The sequence below is a fragment of the Nesoenas mayeri genome (genome assembly GCF_963082525.1).
Source record: "Nesoenas mayeri genome assembly, chromosome: 4".
In the NCBI taxonomy this organism is placed as follows: Eukaryota; Metazoa; Chordata; class Aves; order Columbiformes; family Columbidae; genus Nesoenas; species Nesoenas mayeri.
In genome coordinates, this window is record NC_137540.1 from 12,274,193 (window position 1) to 12,292,723 (window position 18,531).

The window sequence follows — 18,531 nt, forward strand, 5'->3', positions numbered from 1 at the left end:
TTGGAACTGTAAGTGCAGCTTACAAAACCACGTGAAGCTGCCAAAAGCTTAGCCAAAAAATCATCCTCAGTTACAGAGTTCCTTGGATTTTGTTAGTTATTTTTGATCTCTCATTTACATATGCTGGTTTTGTAATGAAGATTCTGTACACTGGAGTCCTTGCTCTTTCTCAGCTCAATTTTGAAGCTAAACATGAACATGTATTTTGAGAGTAACATTCCTCAGGGAGGGTAAGTTGTCAGCTGGTGAAAGGGAAAGACTTCAGTGTAATAAAGAGGCAGATATTTAACAATTTATGGCAGCTTGTTTATTATTCTTGTTCAGAATCCTCAAATATGCGTATCTTAATTTTCATTTTCACTAATACTAAATTTGAATGTTTCTTTTATTAACAGTCTTTCAACCATTATATATTAATCTTGGGCAATAATAAGTTGTTTTTACTCTTTTTAGTATTGAACAAATAATTTGATCCTACAAAACATTTTTATGCTGTATGTACTGCTTAATTGGTAAACTGGAATGTATTTCGCTGCAAAAAGAATCACAGGGTAGTAGTATAGGTTTCAATTTTGTTTTCAGAAAAAGCTGTATTTTTTCCTACCCAAACTATAATAGTTTATTCACAAGCTCACATTCCTGAAATTACTTCAAGATTTTTAACTCCCACACAGATCTATTCAAATGAGATTTCTGTGGGTGCATGTAGTTGTGGCTCTCTTAAATGCTGTAAGCTCGAGTTCTGAAGAATCACGCTTAATTTGCATTGTCAGAGGAACTTGGTCTCGGGGAGGCTGAGTCTATTCCGGGCTCAAGATGCGGATAGTTCAGCATCACTCTGCCCTTGTGCCGCATGTTTGATTGTTGGTGAATAGAACAACTGCGGGGCAGTGGCTGTCCATGGGCATTTTTATGAAGAGCATGTTTGGCTACAGACTGATGTATAGAGACCTAATTAGTGGGTCTTGTATTGAGACTAATAAAACATGGAGGCTTATAGGACACAGAAAGCTAAAAGCAAGTATCTGCATCTGGGGATAATCTTTGCTTTTTGTTGATGGTGTAGGCTGCTCAGCCTATATAAACTATTTCAATTTAAACCTGTGTTAATATCCTGTGGAATACAATACAGACAGAAGGCCTTTCCAGATATGAGTTGGGCTATCTCTATTACTCGTTTCAGCACCATCAGACTGTTTCTTTATCCCGAATGCCACTTTTGTGAGGTTACAGACTTGATGGTGTTCAAATGTGCTGTGGTGTTAGTGTTCCATGAGTATTTATTTTTTAGGTGTGGCTCCCAATCTTCCTACAATACCTTCTGCTTCAGACTTCAACACAGTTCTGTCTAGTGACCAGAACACCCTGGATGGCACACACTCGCAGCACAGCACCAGTCAGGATGACATTGCAGGTGTCGAAGAGGGTAACCAGGGGTTTCCTGCTGTCCAGCTAGCAGATGCACAGGTAGGTGGGGCTTGCTGATGTATTTGGGAGTTCTGTGGGGAGAAACTAGTCACTACTTTAAAAAGAAAAAAGAAAATCAAAACCAAACATATCTGACCATGATGAAAATATTACGCTGTTTTTCTACATGTTTCTTACGCGTTCCTATGCAAAGACAAAAGGCTGAAGAAACCTCTGAGCTGTCCTGCAACAAGCTTTATGAATGGTGATTAATAGAGCATAGGTTTATAACTTCAAAGAACATACTGGAGCATATATAAGAGTACCCTAGTCCTGCAGAGTACTTTTTGTCAGGGTAACATGCAGAAACATTGCTTTCATAGCTAAACATTCAATGTTACCTTGCTATGTAGTCAGTCTTCTTATCCTTTGAATCTTCCCCTTCCTTTCTGTTTTACAGCACTATCAATAAAACTTAAAAATATTCTATTTTATGTAGCTGATTGTAAATCAACAAATGATGGAGCAAGAATACAGAAATAAGCTAGACAAGAAGTAAATCCGGTGGGTTTTGTTTTGTAGGTTGTTTTCAAACCTCTTCTAAGTTACACGGGAATTCAGTCTCAGGATGCGATGCCGCTCTGCTACAGGATGTACTTTGGAGAGTACCTTTCCTTCTCAGGAACCCTGGACTGCCTAAGAGCAGATATTGTTGATTCAGATACAGCAAAGGAAAGGAAAAGCAAGCGAGCTCGAAGGTAGGTTACGAGATATTTGGAAATATGTATATTGGTTAAAGAACAGCAATTAGGTTTTTCATGTGAAGACATAAAATTCCAAGGAACTTTCGTAGAATAAGAAGCAGTCCTGTATTCTTTTAATCTTGTCTATTTTCCTGTTAGAATATTTTTTTTAATCTTCCTATGGAATGGTTTGGAAACGAAGTATTTGAACTTCTGCTCCTTTTGAAAATGGGAGATTGGGGAAGGGAGAGCTGGTGGGAATAATAGTGGGGAGAAATCTGAGAGGCTCTTAAATGCTGTTTTGTAATTGATCCTGTAAATGAGGTTACCTTCAGAGCAAATGCTGAATTCTGCCACCCCTCAGGCCATGCTTTAGGTTGTGATGGGAAGATTGCATACTAAACAAAGTTTACATAGAACTGAATGAGTACTATGTTAGTAGCATGCAGTATGAAAGTATAAGAGTTCATTTTGATATTCAGACCTAAGGGAAATAAAATGTTGGATTCAGTAAACCGGATGTATTACTGTGTAAAAAGTGTTTGACTCTATGCTAGACATAAAAAGAAATGAAGTAGTAACTTGTAGCTTTTATTTCCTTAGGCAAGGAGCTGTCAATCTTCCTCCTCTTGAATTCAAACCAGCTTTGATGTTGGAAACTTTCAGTATTAGTGCTGTTGTCATGGAGAAGTCCATGTGCACACCTCAGAACTCCACGAATGCCCTTTCTTTTCATGACTTGAATAAACGCTATTATAATACTTTTCACTGTAATTTTACAATATCTTGCCAGTCCATAAGCCAGCATGTAGATATGGCACTGGTTCGTCTTATTCATCAGTTCAGTACGATGATCGATGATATCAAAGCCACGCAGACGGACATCAAGCTCAGCAGGTACACAGCTGGGTCAGCCTCTCCAACACCGACTTTTAAAACCCGTAAACACAGAGACTTCCGCTCTTCTGATTTCAGCCGAAGCTCTCGAGGGAGTCTTAATGGAGGTAACAGAGTGAACAACACCAAGAACAAACGAACAAACAATGAGAACAACAAAAAAGAGTCTCGAAACAAGAATTCCTTGGGGAGGTCAGAAAGAAGAACTTCTAAAGTGTCCAGGAAGGGTTCAAAAGATGTAGTTGACCACATGACTATTCATATGGATGACTCTGACTCTATTACTGTGTCAGAACAGAGTGAACCTTCTGCTGAGTGCTGGCAAAATATGTATAAACTCTTGAACTTCTATTCACTCATTTCTGATCCAACGGGGATTTTAGAAAAGTCTTCTGAAACTTTTGGGCCAACAGGTAAACTAGTCCATTAATCCAAATAATTGAGTGTGTGCTTTTGCTGAAGTGTATTCTTCTAAAGCTTGATCATAAGGTGTTTTTTAAAAGTTGCCCACCGCATCTAACATGGATCAGAGTGACAAGTGGTGAGGATGCGGGGGGGCTTGTAATTAGTTTGCCAAGATGGTTTACAAAGAAGAAAAACTTCCAAGTTGTTTTGATTCTTTCAATCCTAGACTTAGGCAAATAAATGTTAGTTGAATAGTTTTGAATTCAGTCTCTTTATATTCTTGCACAGCGCTATTAATCTGAATTTGACTGGGTGTGGAGGCTGTTAAAAACTTTTCTGAATAATTGTGTACAGAGTAGATTGAGCTTGTTCCTGCCTAGATGCTGTTTTGTTTTTAAGAGGCTCGTGGAAATGCTGTGTATTACCATCTGTAAAAATACATAAGAAAATGGTGAAATATTAGTTTTGGTAGGTTCCAGCAATTACAGGTGTTTCAGCCATAGTGTCATCCAAAGCTATGAGATCTAAGGTGATCGTTTCTCTCTGTTTCTGATGTGTTTTAGCAAAGCAGAAGATACTCGAGAGCTGACTTAGCATCATTATTTTGCTTGTGAGTTTAGGTTGTTGTAAGTATGCAGGGAATTATATAGTTACTAGTTAAGCATATTTTTGGGGACTTTTTTTTAACTAAAGAATGAAAAACTGAGAAAGTGTTAAATGAGAGCTCTGTTGAACAGAGGATGCTATCTTTCATCTACAGAATATCATATCTACATCTGTGATATTTTCAGAAAACGTAAATTTTCTTATATTGGTGTTCTTAATGTTGAAAAGGAAAACTTGCTCATCCAAAACTAACTTATAAGAACCTTTGGATGTGACATGATCAAAAAAGAAATAGAATAATTGGAAACTGTCAGAGGATTTTCATTGTATAACAATAAAATCACGTAAATATGAATATTTATATGAAGTACAGAAGAATATATCTATGAATAATAATTAAATCACATCACTCGTTATTGTCCCCATTGTGTCTTTGATTTGGTTCAGTTGCAATGTTATTAGAGTAGTATAAGTGAAGCCCAAATAATATGCCTAAAGAGTTCGGCTGATGTGCAAGATATGTGATCCTGGGTTTTAAATACAAATCCAAACCAGGTACGCCAAGGAATTTTTGTAAAATACCCTTAAGTACCTCCTTTGCATTTTTGTAGGTGTTCGAAGCCCGACCGACCCTGCGTGTAGAGTGGTGTTTGAGAACGAGCAGGAGAACGGCAGAGACGCGCAGAGGAAGCGCAGCCTGGTGACTTCGGAGCCCCAGCACGTCACTCTCATCGTGTTTGGAATCGGCATGGTGAACCGAACCCACCTGGAGGCTGACATCGGGGGGCTCACCATGGAGTCGGAACTGAAGAGAATCCATGGCAGTTTCACCCTGAAAGAAAAAATGAAAGGTGGGATAAACTAAAATGTGCTCTCTGATTAAGTTCAGTGGCAGCTTTATGTGTTTATGTGTGTGCATACCTATACACTAATGTATAAGTATGTGCATGTTGAATATGTTTTGTGTGTAAACAGATGTACATGATGTCTGTGTGCTGATAGTATAACATTCAACAAGTTATTTTAAAAAGTACTGTTATAATCCTGAGTGATTTTTAAAGGTTTTTTTTGCAGAAAGCACCATGAAGAAAATTCTTTTAGAAGATGGTAATTCCTTCCATTTTCAAAAGCTTTCTTCATGTCACAATTTAATTTCGGTATTACTTAATGTGATTACTAAAACTGTACTTTTTCAAATATTTTATTGCTGCTATATTTTTGAAAGCAGTAGGCATGACTGGAAGTATTTTACTGAATGAAATGCTCTTAAGTATCTTTTTTCTTCAAGATGTACTACATCAAAAGATGACCGAGACGTGTGCCACTGCTCACATAGGGGGCGTCAATATCGTCCTGCTGGAGGGAATTACCCCAAATATCCAGTAAGTATGAAGCCTGAAAATAAAAAATTGTTCAAGTGTGTAGAAGTGGTGTCATTGTGTGACAGTAACGATATGAAGCTTAACATGGAGAAAGTATGTTTTATGTAGAATCAATCCGCGAAGTCATAGAGTTTGGTGGCAACCGTGCAGCTGCGGCAGAACTGGCCTTGAGTTTGGCTCATAAAGCTGATTGCGTGTGCCCATTGACAGAAGGCTGTTCTGTGAGAGGCAAGTCTGAGTCAGCTGAGAAGGAACATGGTGAATGTATTAGTAGGTTTCAGTATAGGGCACCCAATTGCACAAGTCTTAGGCGTGGTTACATACATATGAACACTTCTGTTCCTTTCTGTTTCCAGTAAAAGATATTAGTAGGTTCAGAAGTGATTGTAGGATCACGCTGTAAATGGCTAAGTGACCTGAGTGAAAAAATGTAGGTGATAGATCCTCCTGGAAAAAGAAAGAAATAAAAGCAGAGCTTTCTGCACTAATTTTATTCCATGCAGTGTACACACAGAAACTTTATTATACCATGTATATTCATTCTATTATGCTTCTAATTGCTTTTTGAAACTTACAGGTTCCACTAAACCGTACAAGATTTTTGGGGAGTATTTAACCTATGATGCTGATTATTCTCATTTAAGATCTGTATTGTTTCTTTAATAAGTATATTTTTGAACTCCCACGCTGCATGATTCTTTGTGTTATTTTTACAGTTCTAATATCCATTCTCCACCCTTTATACATATAAATTCACACAGCTGGTAGGGGTGTGGGGGGAGAATCATGTTTTGTGCATGAACATCTGAGATAATTTGCTCGTCATCCACATGGTTGGGGTTTTTTTTGCCAGGTTCACAGGCTTAAAAAAGGCGTGCTTTTTTTTGTTTGTTTGTTTATTTCTAGATGAACTTTTTAATTAAGTTGCTAGACAATAGTTGAACTACAATTCTTTGTAATAAAATCCTAGAATCATTTTGGTTGGAAGAGACCCTCAAGGTCATCAAGTCCAACCATTAACCTACCTCTGGCACTAAACCATGTCCCTAAGAGCATCATCTACGTGTCTTTTAAACCCCTCCAGGGATGGTGACTCCACCACTTCTCTGGGCAGCCTGTTCCAATATCTGACAACTCTTTCCGTGAAGAAATTTTTGCTAATATCCAATCTAAACTTCCTCTGGAGCAACTTGAGGCCATTAATTAATTAATGTAGGTCACCCTCATGAAGTTTGAGCGTTAGCTGCGTAATCCGCAGTATGTGATTAGGTTTTAAAATATTAATGTTGTAGTAAAGGGGCTTAATAATGTGACTTGAGTCTCTTTCTTCTTTTATCTCCTGCTTAGTTTGGAAGATGCTCTATAGATACTAAAACATAAAGAATTTTATTAATGTCCTCAGGAAAATTGCTTCTGATAAGCATATTTCAGAAAGACAGAGTTCTAATCTGACAGCCATGCAGGGTTTCTGAAGGCAGCTGAGGTTTTTTATCTGTTTCATGCCATAATTTTACTGAGCTTCCACATAGGGATGGTACAAAAGGAAAGGAGGGAAGTAATGATAAATCTTAACTGCAATGGCAAACAACAAACATGAGCAAACCCAAAATCTTCAACCTGGTAAATTTAAAAGTACATGTCATATTGTGGGTTACAAGTAATTAACTGACTAATTTTGCATGAATGTTTACTCTTTATTTGCTTTTTGTTTTTCTTGCTTTCTCTTCAATCTTCATCTGTAGACTGGAGGATTTTCCTACATCTCCTACAAGCACAGCCAAACAAGAGTTTCTGTATGTCATATTATTATGTTTAATAGTCTTGCGATTAACTCTGTTATGTAGCTAATGCTGCATTCCTACTGTGTGTTATTATGTAGGCAGATGTTGCTTGAATACATTTCAATTTAATGTCTGATATTACCCGGATATACTTTTAATGTAGCCTGCTAAGTATCTGTCAAAAAAAGCCCTTGTAAATGTTAGCAATCAAGCTTTACGGGCAGATACTACATTGTAGGGTCGCTACTGTAATGCTAGAATGGTTTCACAGGCTGTTGAGTTCCTTAGTTCTGCTTTTACGCTTATTTTAAGGAGGTGAAATCATGCTGATAAATGTAAAGGAGCAGACAGATTAGATTTGCATTTAGCTTGGTAAGGAATTGCTGTGCTTGGAGTGATAGTACCTGTTGTGGTTTCAGCATGAAGAGCACCGTTCCTTTTGTCTTCAGTTACCTTTGTGCTGGGTTTAATTATGTTAGGCATGCTCAGCAGGATATGCTAACACAAAATATGTTCCTGAAAACTATGTCTCTGCGTCTGCTGCTAATGAAGGTGACCCCTCCCATGTCCCCATATTGTATGTGCCAATGCAGGTCTTGTCTCTCACAAAAGATGTGATGTTTGCTCTCTAGTTGCTTTCTTACTTAACTGATGCTAAAGCCCAGATGGTCTCACCGGAGTAGTGGGCAAGGTGGGAAGCGGTACCCTGGGCAACCCAGAAGCACTCTTCTGAGCATCAGTTTCTTTTGTTGCTTTAGACCGCCGGTGCCTATCTTTTAGGAGGATTTAGTGCAACTGCTGTTTGTTACAGTGTTTGTGTGTATTTAGTGTTGTGATAATATAGGATTAACTTTAAAATGTCATTATAGATGGTTGCTCTGGAAGGAGAGGTGATGGACTGTAAAACTGCAAATGCTAGAGAAAATAGATAAGCAGTTATTCATTTTTTTTGTTCCTTTCTGCCTGGTAGCAAGATTAAACCAGCAAAAGCAAGTACTTTTTGCATAGCGTATCACTGAGCAGTTGATTTCATTGGCGTATGATGTGATCAACAGGAGTATAAATGTCTAAAAAGACTGGACAAATCCCCATCAGGCAGGCCTGTTAGTGAGCCATGAATACAACACAGCCTTTGGCTCAAAAAGTAAACCTCTGATGGCTGGAATGAAGGCAAGGCACATATTATTTACACCCCAAGGATCTGCTACTGACTGAATTTTCATGTGACTCAGGGTGCTAGTTCCTATGTTTGCTGCGGGGCCTCCTGCTGACCTTTTTTTCCCCCTTCTTTCTAACATTCCCAGTTATCTGTTAGGTTGAGCAATGGCCTCGTAGGCAGTTCTGTAGTGGCACAAAGCCTTTGTTCACAAGTTTGTCTAGAGAGTGATTATTTATGGAACTGGTGCAAGAACATAGAATTACTTCCGAATTCACTGCAGGTATATAACTTAAATATTATTAAAATCATTAATCAATATTTAGCCAAATCTGTTGTAGGCATATCACCATAAGTAAGCAAACTGCAGATATATAATGTGCAATACTCATTCCGAATATATGTATAGCCACACCATCCACTTCCATCATGGCAGCAGGTGTTTTGTAGACCAGACAAATAACAGTGAAATTAATTGATTGCATGAAGTATGGGAATGCCTTTGGCAGAGGAGCACAGTTAATCTTGCTGAAATCTTGGGAGGTCCAGACTGAAGAGGTTCCTTCCCATCTGATTTTCATGTGATAGCTCTATTGGTATAAGTTGTTGGTTTTGGTTTTTTTAGTAAAGTGCTTAAAATGGTATGAATTCACATGTTCAGAATTGATTCTAAATTCAGTACAGACATTAACTCCAATTACATTTACTTTGAACTTCTAAAAGATAGGTTAAGACTAGACTGTCTGGTGCAGGTCAGGAAGATTTTGTATCTTCCCTTAAACTGGAAGTTGTTCTTGTGATGCTTGAATAGCCTATTTCGTGTTATAGATGAGGGAAAAAATGTGTTTGTAATTGGCTTCAGAATAGTTCAGTCTGAATGGTAGCAGGAAGAGAAGATTTGAGTAGGAAATCAGCAAACATCGACAGAGAAATAAGCACGTTTTTTTTTAGAGAGGTGGATTAAAATAAGTCTACCAGTTTCTTAAGTAATGTTTATTTGTATAACTTTTTTCTGAAAAATGCTTGGGAATTAAGATTTGTTTCCTCCTTCATATTTGTGTAAGTTCTTCAGATATTTAGAAATCATATCTACTTGACAGTCTACCATAAAAAGTTAATCCATACCTGCTTTAGCTCACTAGTAGCTCTTACATAGCTGTGCAAATCTGAAAATGGTTCTAAAGCTTCCATACATTGATCTGCTGTTGACAGGCCTGTGGTTGTATTGCCCTGTTGTGTGTTTCTTCATTACAAGCAAAAGGATGGTGTCTTTTTTTCATTTCCACACCTGGGATTTGTTGGGCTAGCTGATATTTTAACATTAGAATAATGAGCCCTGTATTAGGGCTTTGTAGAAGAAACATTACTTAGGGAGTAGAATTCACAGACTGTTGTAGCTTTTACCATGAAATAAACTGTCTGCTGAGCAATTCCAGTGATGATACAAAAAGTATTTTAGTTCTGCTCCTTAAAATTCAGTCTTTGAGAAACTTTCTTTGAATGTTGCAATTTTGTAGAGTCTGTTTTTCAGACAATTTAGCTAATGTACTGCATCTTCACAAGTGTATGTCTTTGAGGCTGTAATATTCTGTGCTGGCTACATAACAGACTTCCATTGGGTAACCCTTCAATAATTGACTCTAAATGAGAAACATCATTGTGTTACCCTATGTATCTTTTTTAATAGAAGCTTAGTGAATTCTGATATGCCAAAATTTAATTCCAGCATCAAAATCTGTCATCTTTGTGCAGCTGTATTTTTATCTTGGATAACCTATATAAACCATATCCTCCTTAATATTAAAATAAAGTTTAGACTTCATATTTTGGAATAGTATGTGTCAATTAGGCATCAGTTCACAAACCCATTTATCACTTGCTGTTTATTTATTGCAAAGGGAGTATTTTCCCCATTGACCTTTTTGGATGCTAAAATCAGATTTTACTAAGTTGTCTTATGAAAAGGATGATTCAAGATTATTCCTGAAAAGGACTTGAAATGGAAGCCTCTTATTTGTTTCTGTATGTGAAAATTTGTCTGTGTACGTGCAGTCTGGTGTGTTATCAACTCAGATGATCTTACATTATGCAAGAATAACAATTTAACAGGTATTTTTGCAATGCATGACTTGTAGTTCTCTTAAATTTAGTGTAGTTTTTTGTGGCATGTAGTGCATCTGTGTGTGTAAAGTGAAAGAGAAAGGAATGTGTATGTAGCTTATAAGCAAAATAACATATGAATACTTGAAGATTTGGCTAACACTTAAAAACCCATTATAACATAAAACTGTGACTGTTTTGAAAGGCGTGTGAATAAATCCTGTTTTCCTTTCTATTAGAACTGTGGTGAAATGCAGCATTGCCAAATCCCAGGCCCTGTATAGCGCCCAGAGAGGGCTGAAAACAAACAACGCTGCTGTGGTCAAAGTTGGAGCCATCAGCATCAACATTCCCCAGCATCCCGCCACGCTGCACAGCATGATGGTGCGCAGCTCGCACCAGCTCTCCAAGCAGATCTCGGATCTCATCAGGCAACCATCCACCGCGTAAGTGCTGTTTGTGCCGCTGGTTGCCATCCGTTTATGGGCTTGTGCTGCTTTGTGGGAGAGTTTCGCTGGTCATATGTCGTGTTAGAATAACAAAAAGTGTTTTCCCATCTTTGTCTTGGTAAATAGGCCCCAACCTACCAAAGAAGATGTTGCGACTCCTTTGCCCTCTGAAAAGACTCCAACAAGTATTAATCAAACACCTGTTGAAACAAATGAATTTCCACAGCTGCCAGAAGGCTTAGAAAAGAAGCCTATAGTTCTTAAATTCAGTGCCATGATAGATGGGATAGCTATTGGAGCAGCGCTCTTGCCCTCTCTCAAGGCGGAATATAAGATGGGAAGAATGAGGAGTCATGGGATGACAGGTAACGGTTCTCTGAAACTTTGAAAACATTATGGCTTTTAGTTTGGCCTTGCTAGAAGAGAACTTGGTATTTCTGTTGGATTACAGCTACAGCTTTGAATCTGTTGCTGTTGGCTTCATTTTTTTAATGTGGACTTCGATCAGATTGGGCCATATAGAGGATTTACACCATTGCTGTTATACACAATTGCCAGAGGCAGAATAAGAGTAGATGAAGATGTGTGCATTCATATATAGGCTTCCTCCCATAAGGCTTCCCTCCGACTGCTAAAATCAGTTTGTGACCCTTGATTAAATTCTGATTTGTAAGGCTACTTGAGAATGCTCTTTCTTACAGGGCCTCAGTACAGATGAGGTGGTTTATAGGACTCACTGCTCCATCTAATTACAGTGAACTCTTCATTTTCTTTAAAAACTAAGAAAACCCAGAATAATGTGTGTGGATATTTATAGCTCTAGAGGTCTGCGTGCTTTAGTAACATTTTAAAGACACTTTTTCTTTCTAATTCAAAAGGTGTTCTTAGTTTTAAGGATAAATAAAAATCTCTCTTGCCATTTCATACCTTTTCTTTCTTCATCTTCCTTTTACAGGTGCCCAAACTAGGTTTAATTTTGAGCTTCCAAGTCACAGATTGCGCTTCACTTCAAAAGTCTCTGCCACTGATATGTCAACCATTCCTCCTTCAGCAAGTCTGAACCTTCCTCCTGTCACTATGTCAGGCAAATATATCATGGAAGAACATGATACTTACTCAGACCAAATATGGAGCATAGATGAACTACCTGCTAAGCAAGGCTATTACCTGCAGGGGAACTACTTACGTTGTGTGGCTGAAGTAGGTGTTGAAGATGGTAGTCATCTTTGATATCTTGTTATATCCATGTTCCTGTGCATATTCGTATGATTTTAATAATCTGCGTACTCCAGAACTCTCTGGTTTACAGGTTGATCCAAATATACCATTTGTAATTGTGACACTGAAAAAGAGATTTCTCAGTCCTTAGTTTGATGAGCAGCCAACATATTAGGCAGTCAAGACCACTGTATCAGAGGATTTTGAGTGTTATTTTGTGCAAATAAATAAGGGAGGTATGTTTTTCTTTTTTTGAATCGCAATATTTCTCATCAGTGAAGCAGGCAAAAGTATATTATACTGATGATTCAAATAAAGTGCAGTTTTAAACTGAAATCTTATGCCAAGGCATCAGGTGATATTGTATATTTTGAAAAACAAAAACAAAACCCACACAAACAAAAATCTAACAAAAACCAACTAACAGAAAAACCAACCCTGAAAAATTTAACAATGTATTGGAACTGCTTTATTTTGTCATGATTAGACAGCTTCATAGATAGGAGTAACTATGGGTAACATGTTCTACTCACTAGTTCTATTTATGTACCAATTAATTTCCACAGTTACTTTTCACGGAGAGAAAAGCAATGCTGCTTAGAAGAAACCTATGTGGTGGGGAAAAGCATGGCTTTTCTACTGGCTGTGCTTCTCGAGTTAGAAAAATAGTCGAGCATGTTTGTAATTGAGACTTCTGATGTTTGCGTGTTTATGGGAGAAGTTTAATTAGGTGCTGCTCTTTGTTCAACCCATTTGAGTTATTTCCTGGCTGAAGAAAGACTTGAGGATCTCTGAATTTGTTCAGCATGTAAAACAAAAGGGAGGGGCTGGTTAGCAAAGGCAAAAGCCGAGTCCAAGTAGATTTAGAAAATACCTCTATTTTAATTTTATTAAGGAATTCTTAATAGCAAGTTTAAACCATCTTAGGCAGACTCCAGTTCCTTAGGAATATTCTTCAAGATCAGATTGGACATACAGTAAGTTTACCATTGAAGATATTGGTAAGCTTGTTCATCTACACTAAAAATCCACTCTTAGAGGTTGACAGCTCATTTCTAGTTTGTTCTGATAATGATATACTACCTGGAATTAAGTAGCATTTCACATAATTCTGTGAACCTTAATCAAGTCTTGCATTTTATTGTTTAAGCTAAACTTAAGCAGGAGAATAAACTTTTTCATTTAATAGTGTTTATCCCTCAGTTTTCTGATAGACATTCACAGCAGAAAAATTGCAGACACAAGTATTTAATGTTTTTTTTTATGCCAATAACAGTATGATTTGACTTGAAAAGATATACCTAAAAAGTAAAAATGCATTGTTTTGAAAGCATAGGTATAGTCGTTATTTTAAAGTCTTATTTTAAAATTTTCTGTTTCCGCAGGTTGGTTCGTTTGAACATAATCTCACAACTGATCTTTTAAATCATTTAGTATTTGTGCAGAAAGTGTTCATGAAGGAAGTAAATGAAGTCATACAGAAGGTTTCAGGTAAGCAGAAACTCTTAAAACCAACCTTAAGGAAGATCTTTAAGCCTGGGTGGATGGCAGCATTGTACCGTTCTCTGCATCAGCTCTTTATTTCACAGACACCATCACTTCCCATCTAGCACTCCAGCAGCAGGGCTGCAGTTCGAAGTAATAACAGAGGCTCTGGAAATTTGTGTAGCTCTTTCAGTTCAGAGACGAGATGATTTATTGGGAAGTGGAATAGATTTGTTATTGTGGACACGAGCGTGTCCGTCTGTGACGTGACCTTGGCTGGTTATCTTGTGTATTCACTTGTTCACCTGTAAATTGCAGATCATTATACTGCATTTTGTAAAATAATGTCAACAGATTCTTTCTAAGGCAACTAGTTGTGTACAGAGAAAATAGTGCTAATACTTGTATTTGTTAGTGTCTCCTGATTCCTAGCTCTTCAGTTCTTTGCAGAGAATGTATGAAAAAGGCATTTGGCTGTTTATCAGATTGTTTTGTGTGTAACGCTGTATACTACAGAAATGACGAGTTTGTTTCTGTCATTTAGGCTGGTTTCTGTTCTCAGGTTTTTTAAGAAGAAAAAGTGTTATAATTAAAAACTCAATTAGAAAACAGTTGCAAAATCACTCAGTGCTGTCTCTTTTTTCAGTTTGCAATGGAAATCGCTTACTGAATTGTGTGTTCGTCTATTTGAGTAGAAAGCCAAAGTTACAAACCATTTCTTTTCTTAAATAAAAAACTTGGTCCAACTGGATCACAGTTTGTCAGTGTTTAAAAACAGATCCACTCACTAGTTTTTGGTGTTAGAGACTTTGTGTTCAAGAACCAAAAGCAAACCAAGAAGCTGATATATTGTGCCATGCAGTGGTATTTAACTTCAGCAAACAAGTTCTATTACCCCACAGACTGGAAAATAGTACAATATTATACTGATTTTTCTGATATGTGACTACTTTGAGGGGAAATGTAAGCACTGGAAGTTTTGTTTGACAATTTAGTTATCACTTGGTAGTTTTTTTGTTTTGTTTTGTTTTTAAATAAAGAAATTTAATTTATTGTGGATATTGTATATGTATACAGACCCACAGAAAAATACATAAAAGAAATGTTCAGGTCTGGATGACATGCCCTCAAGGGAGTTAGGAGATGCAATGAGGAAAATAGAAAATGTCAGAATCTCTGCCTGATGTTTGTTCCAGGCAAAATATGTTAGCATCGAGTAAGAAAAGAACACTTAGGGGAAGCATAAACCTTCAACAGCTGTCATTATTCTATTAGAACAGTTTTTATAGAGGAGCATAAGGTGCTGAAACAGGAAATCTGTATTAGATTTCTTCTACAACATTTCCCAGTTTCTAGATTTCAGCATCTCCTCTTTTCTTTTATGTGAGGGATTTATTACCATTGCTGGTTCTTTGCTTTTCCAGACTATAAATTTCTATCACAAGTAGCAGCCTAATGGTTTTTCAGATGTGATTACTGCCTTCCAGATTGTGGTAATTCAGTGGGAAGGTGGTGAGGTGCAGCAATGCACAGGTTTGGGTGCTGAATGCAGAGCGATGGGGGAAAGAACAGTTTTTGTCCTTCTGGCTTGTAGCAAAGGGATTTACATGTCCTGAAAATTCCAGTTACTGTAATAAACTAAAATGTTTTTTCTAATTACGGTTTCTGTTGCACTAAAATATTGATTGCATGTTATCCTTATATAAAAACTGGGTAAGTACCAATTACTTAGGGCAAAGTTGCACAGATTAAAAGCTAGTTAATGAACAGAGCAGTTCATACTAATCCCATCTGCTAGCTGAGGGCAGTGTTGGTTTAAAGACAGCTGGTGTTTGCTTTCAGACTCATGGCACTTTTTGCACTGGTTAAAGATTCAAATCCAGCTTCTAATTTAGTTTCATTCAAGAAAATTATTCTCATTTAAGTAAAAAGGTAGATAGAGAAATTTGATTTTTAAGTAGTAATGTTGGGGTTTTTTTAGCTAGGAAATGTTTTACAAACTTGATGAAGTAATGTTATTGCACAAATAGCCTCTCATATGCATATGGAGAATATATGAAAGATTAGTTAGTCGTCTTGCTCAGAAACTTTAGGTTACCATAGTAGATTTACATGATCCTAGTTAAGGCTCTTTGGGGGAGGAGGGGGGAACAAAACCAAACCCAACCACAAAAACAAACGGACAAAACCCCACAAACCAACAAACACCCCCACCCCTCCCCCCCAAACAAAACAACAAAAAAAAGTGGAGATTATTAAGACTATTGGGAGAAGAAAAACACCCAAATTAAAAAAAAATCATGTCGTAGAAAGCTTATAGGTGTGGTAGTTCATTGTTTTGTTTGGAGGGTTTTTTTTAATCCATGATTTTAACTGCCTATTCTTACCATCAAATAGCTTTAATTAGAAGAGTTGGTATATATGGAGAGAATTACTGGCTTATCCTTTTCCAGCAGCAAGCCCTTCCTATAAACTAAGATTCAATATAGATCATATCTCAAGGAGAATTTAAGACAGGGTTGCTCCATCAGGTTAGGACCTGTGGGGATATGTAATTTAGGATGAAATGTGCCAGGACGAGGAAGTAAATGCAAATATAAAGTAACCGTAGAATCCTTTTTTCTCCTGTCATGGAAGAATAGTGATATCATTTCAGTTCCTTTATTCATGCAATTTGCACTGTATTGGGTCAAGTGTTCATGATTTTTTTGTCAGATAATTACAAGATACATTGGTGCAGAAGACAAAATGCCTTTTTGAAAACGAGGTGTTACTTCTTGAGGCTTTGCGCCCTCCTGTGGAAGGTTTTCCAGGACAGGGGAACCTCACTTTGCCTTGGTTCTTAGTAGGGGGTTATTAACTATGTGTAACAAGCTGAAGCTGCACCCATGTCTTCCATCTTCAACCCGTATTTATGTTTACAAATCTTTAACAGTGTCTAGAATGAGGCTTAATTCACTGACACTTTTTAAATGTCTGTTTGCTTTAAAATGTTCTCTTTGTTACAACTCTGAATGTGTCCCTTTAATGTGTACAGGAGGGGAGCAGCCAATACCTCTTTGGAATGAACATGATGGCACAACTGATGGAGAAAAACCAAAAATTCTTCTTTATTCATTGAGCCTGCAGTTTAAGGTAATAAGTTTATGATAACAAAACAGTGGTCCTAGATGTTATTAATGGCTTTTGGGTTTTTACCACAAAGCTTACTGAGTTGAGAATACTCTGCATGAAGAAAAGAACCCAACCTTAAGTTTGGTTCCTGTGATCTTTTAAAACAGCTTAGAGACATTGCATTGTGAAAAACAATAATGCCTTCTTTTTTTGCTACACAGTGAAAAGTTAGGTTTGGGTTTGTGTTTGTTTCCTTTGTGTGTTGGGGGTTTTTTTGTGTTTGGTGTGTGTGTGTTTTGGTTTGGTTGGTTTTGTTTGTTTTATCCCCTTTCTCTTTATGTCTCTGAGCCAGATCCTAATAACTTTGTACCTTCCATATTCATCAGGGGATTCAGGTGACAGCTACAACTCCCTCAATGCGAGCTGTGAGGTTTGAAACGGGATTGATAGAACTTGAGCTCTCAAACAGACTGCAAACCAAAGCAATGCCTGGAAGTAGCAGCTACCTCAAACTGTTTGGGAAGTGCCAGGTGGATTTAAATCTGGCACTAGGACAGATTGTTAAACATCAGGTTAGTGCTCAACATCTTTGCCTGGGGTGTTCTGACTTAATACATTGTGACTAAAAAATACATAACCAAGTCAAGAGACTGTATCACATAGTTTTTTTTTCGGATTTGGCCGTGAAGCAGCTGCGGAGAATGTTGGTTTTTTGTTTGGGTTTTTTAAAAGCTTTTTGGTTGTTTTGAGTTTTTTTCCCAGTTTTATTGTTGTAAAAGTTTAAGCATTCTGCAGCACACGCCTGCGGCAACTTCCTTCATGAATATGCGCTCGTATTTTGTTAAATAGTCCCTCAAAATAAATTTTGGCACTTGAGTCCAGAAGGGACCGAAGATGATTTTTTCAGAAGAATTAGCAAATGTTCATTATGAAGGCCAGTGGATATGCATTAAACGTGGAAGGACTCAAGTATGGGCATTTTTTTCATGCTATTATTGTCTTAGAATTTATCCCTTTGCAACAGTAGTGCCCTTGCTACTGAGTAAAATTCAAATTTTTAATTGACATTGCGATTATGTTAGGGTACGTGAATGAAATAATAAATCAGACAAGATCCAAACTTGGCTAGACCTACATTCTGACCTACTTTGTCTCAGTTGGACAGTTGTATCTCTTGGGTTCTTAAACCCACTGTTACCTGGAATCACTAATTCTATGATAGGAAAATATTTTGTGATGCCTAGAAACAAATATAAATCTTAATCTAGAAATGTACCGTCACAAGAGAGCATCTCGATATGTAAATACTTACTTTAGTAAAAAAATTATTATAAATAAGGAAAATAACACTACAATTGGAATTTAATGGAAGGAAATGTAATATCGTCGAAGGAGCTTTGGTTAGAGGAGAAAAAAGGGAAAGGAGACCTCTTGTTGTAATTTTACATTTTGTCAAATGCAGTAACTTTGTTTTTCCCTGTTCTAAACTCCTCCCTGCTGCAAACCCCATTTTTTGGAACACGTGAAGGTTTATGAAGAAGCTGGCTCAGACTTCCATCAAGTTGCCTATTTTAAGACGAGAATTGGATTAAGAAATGCTCTTCGAGAGGAAATCAGTGGCTCATCAGACAGAGAAGCTGTGCTCATTACTTTGAACAGACCAATTGTTTTTGCTCAGCCTGTGGCCTTTGATAGAGGTACTGAAGAGACAATTGTTACAAATTTGTTTTCATACTGAGGAAGCTATATATTTTTTTCATTGAGGCTTGATTATTCAAGATACAGTAT

At 37.3% G+C, this 18,531-nt stretch overlaps 1 protein-coding gene across 4 annotated transcripts in view; it reads left to right on the top strand.

Annotated features, from left to right (window-relative positions):
• The window catches only part of BLTP1 (bridge-like lipid transfer protein family member 1), a 126,855-nt gene that overhangs the window by 74,183 nt on the left and 34,141 nt on the right, over window positions 1–18,531 (top strand). For all 4 annotated transcript variants that reach the window (XM_080343187.1, XM_080343184.1, XM_080343185.1 and 1 more), the window contains exons 44-56: window positions 1,292–1,467; window positions 1,990–2,165; window positions 2,754–3,460; window positions 4,670–4,909; window positions 5,347–5,440; window positions 7,183–7,233; window positions 10,717–10,923; window positions 11,053–11,291; window positions 11,882–12,126; window positions 13,530–13,635; window positions 16,667–16,764; window positions 17,130–17,315; window positions 18,272–18,440. In XM_080343187.1, coding sequence (XP_080199313.1) covers window positions 1,292–1,467; window positions 1,990–2,165; window positions 2,754–3,460; window positions 4,670–4,909; window positions 5,347–5,440; window positions 7,183–7,233; window positions 10,717–10,923; window positions 11,053–11,291; window positions 11,882–12,126; window positions 13,530–13,635; window positions 16,667–16,764; window positions 17,130–17,315; window positions 18,272–18,440 — 2,694 coding nt within the window. The remainder of the gene's footprint in view (window positions 1–1,291; window positions 1,468–1,989; window positions 2,166–2,753; window positions 3,461–4,669; window positions 4,910–5,346; window positions 5,441–7,182; window positions 7,234–10,716; window positions 10,924–11,052; window positions 11,292–11,881; window positions 12,127–13,529; window positions 13,636–16,666; window positions 16,765–17,129; window positions 17,316–18,271; window positions 18,441–18,531) is intronic.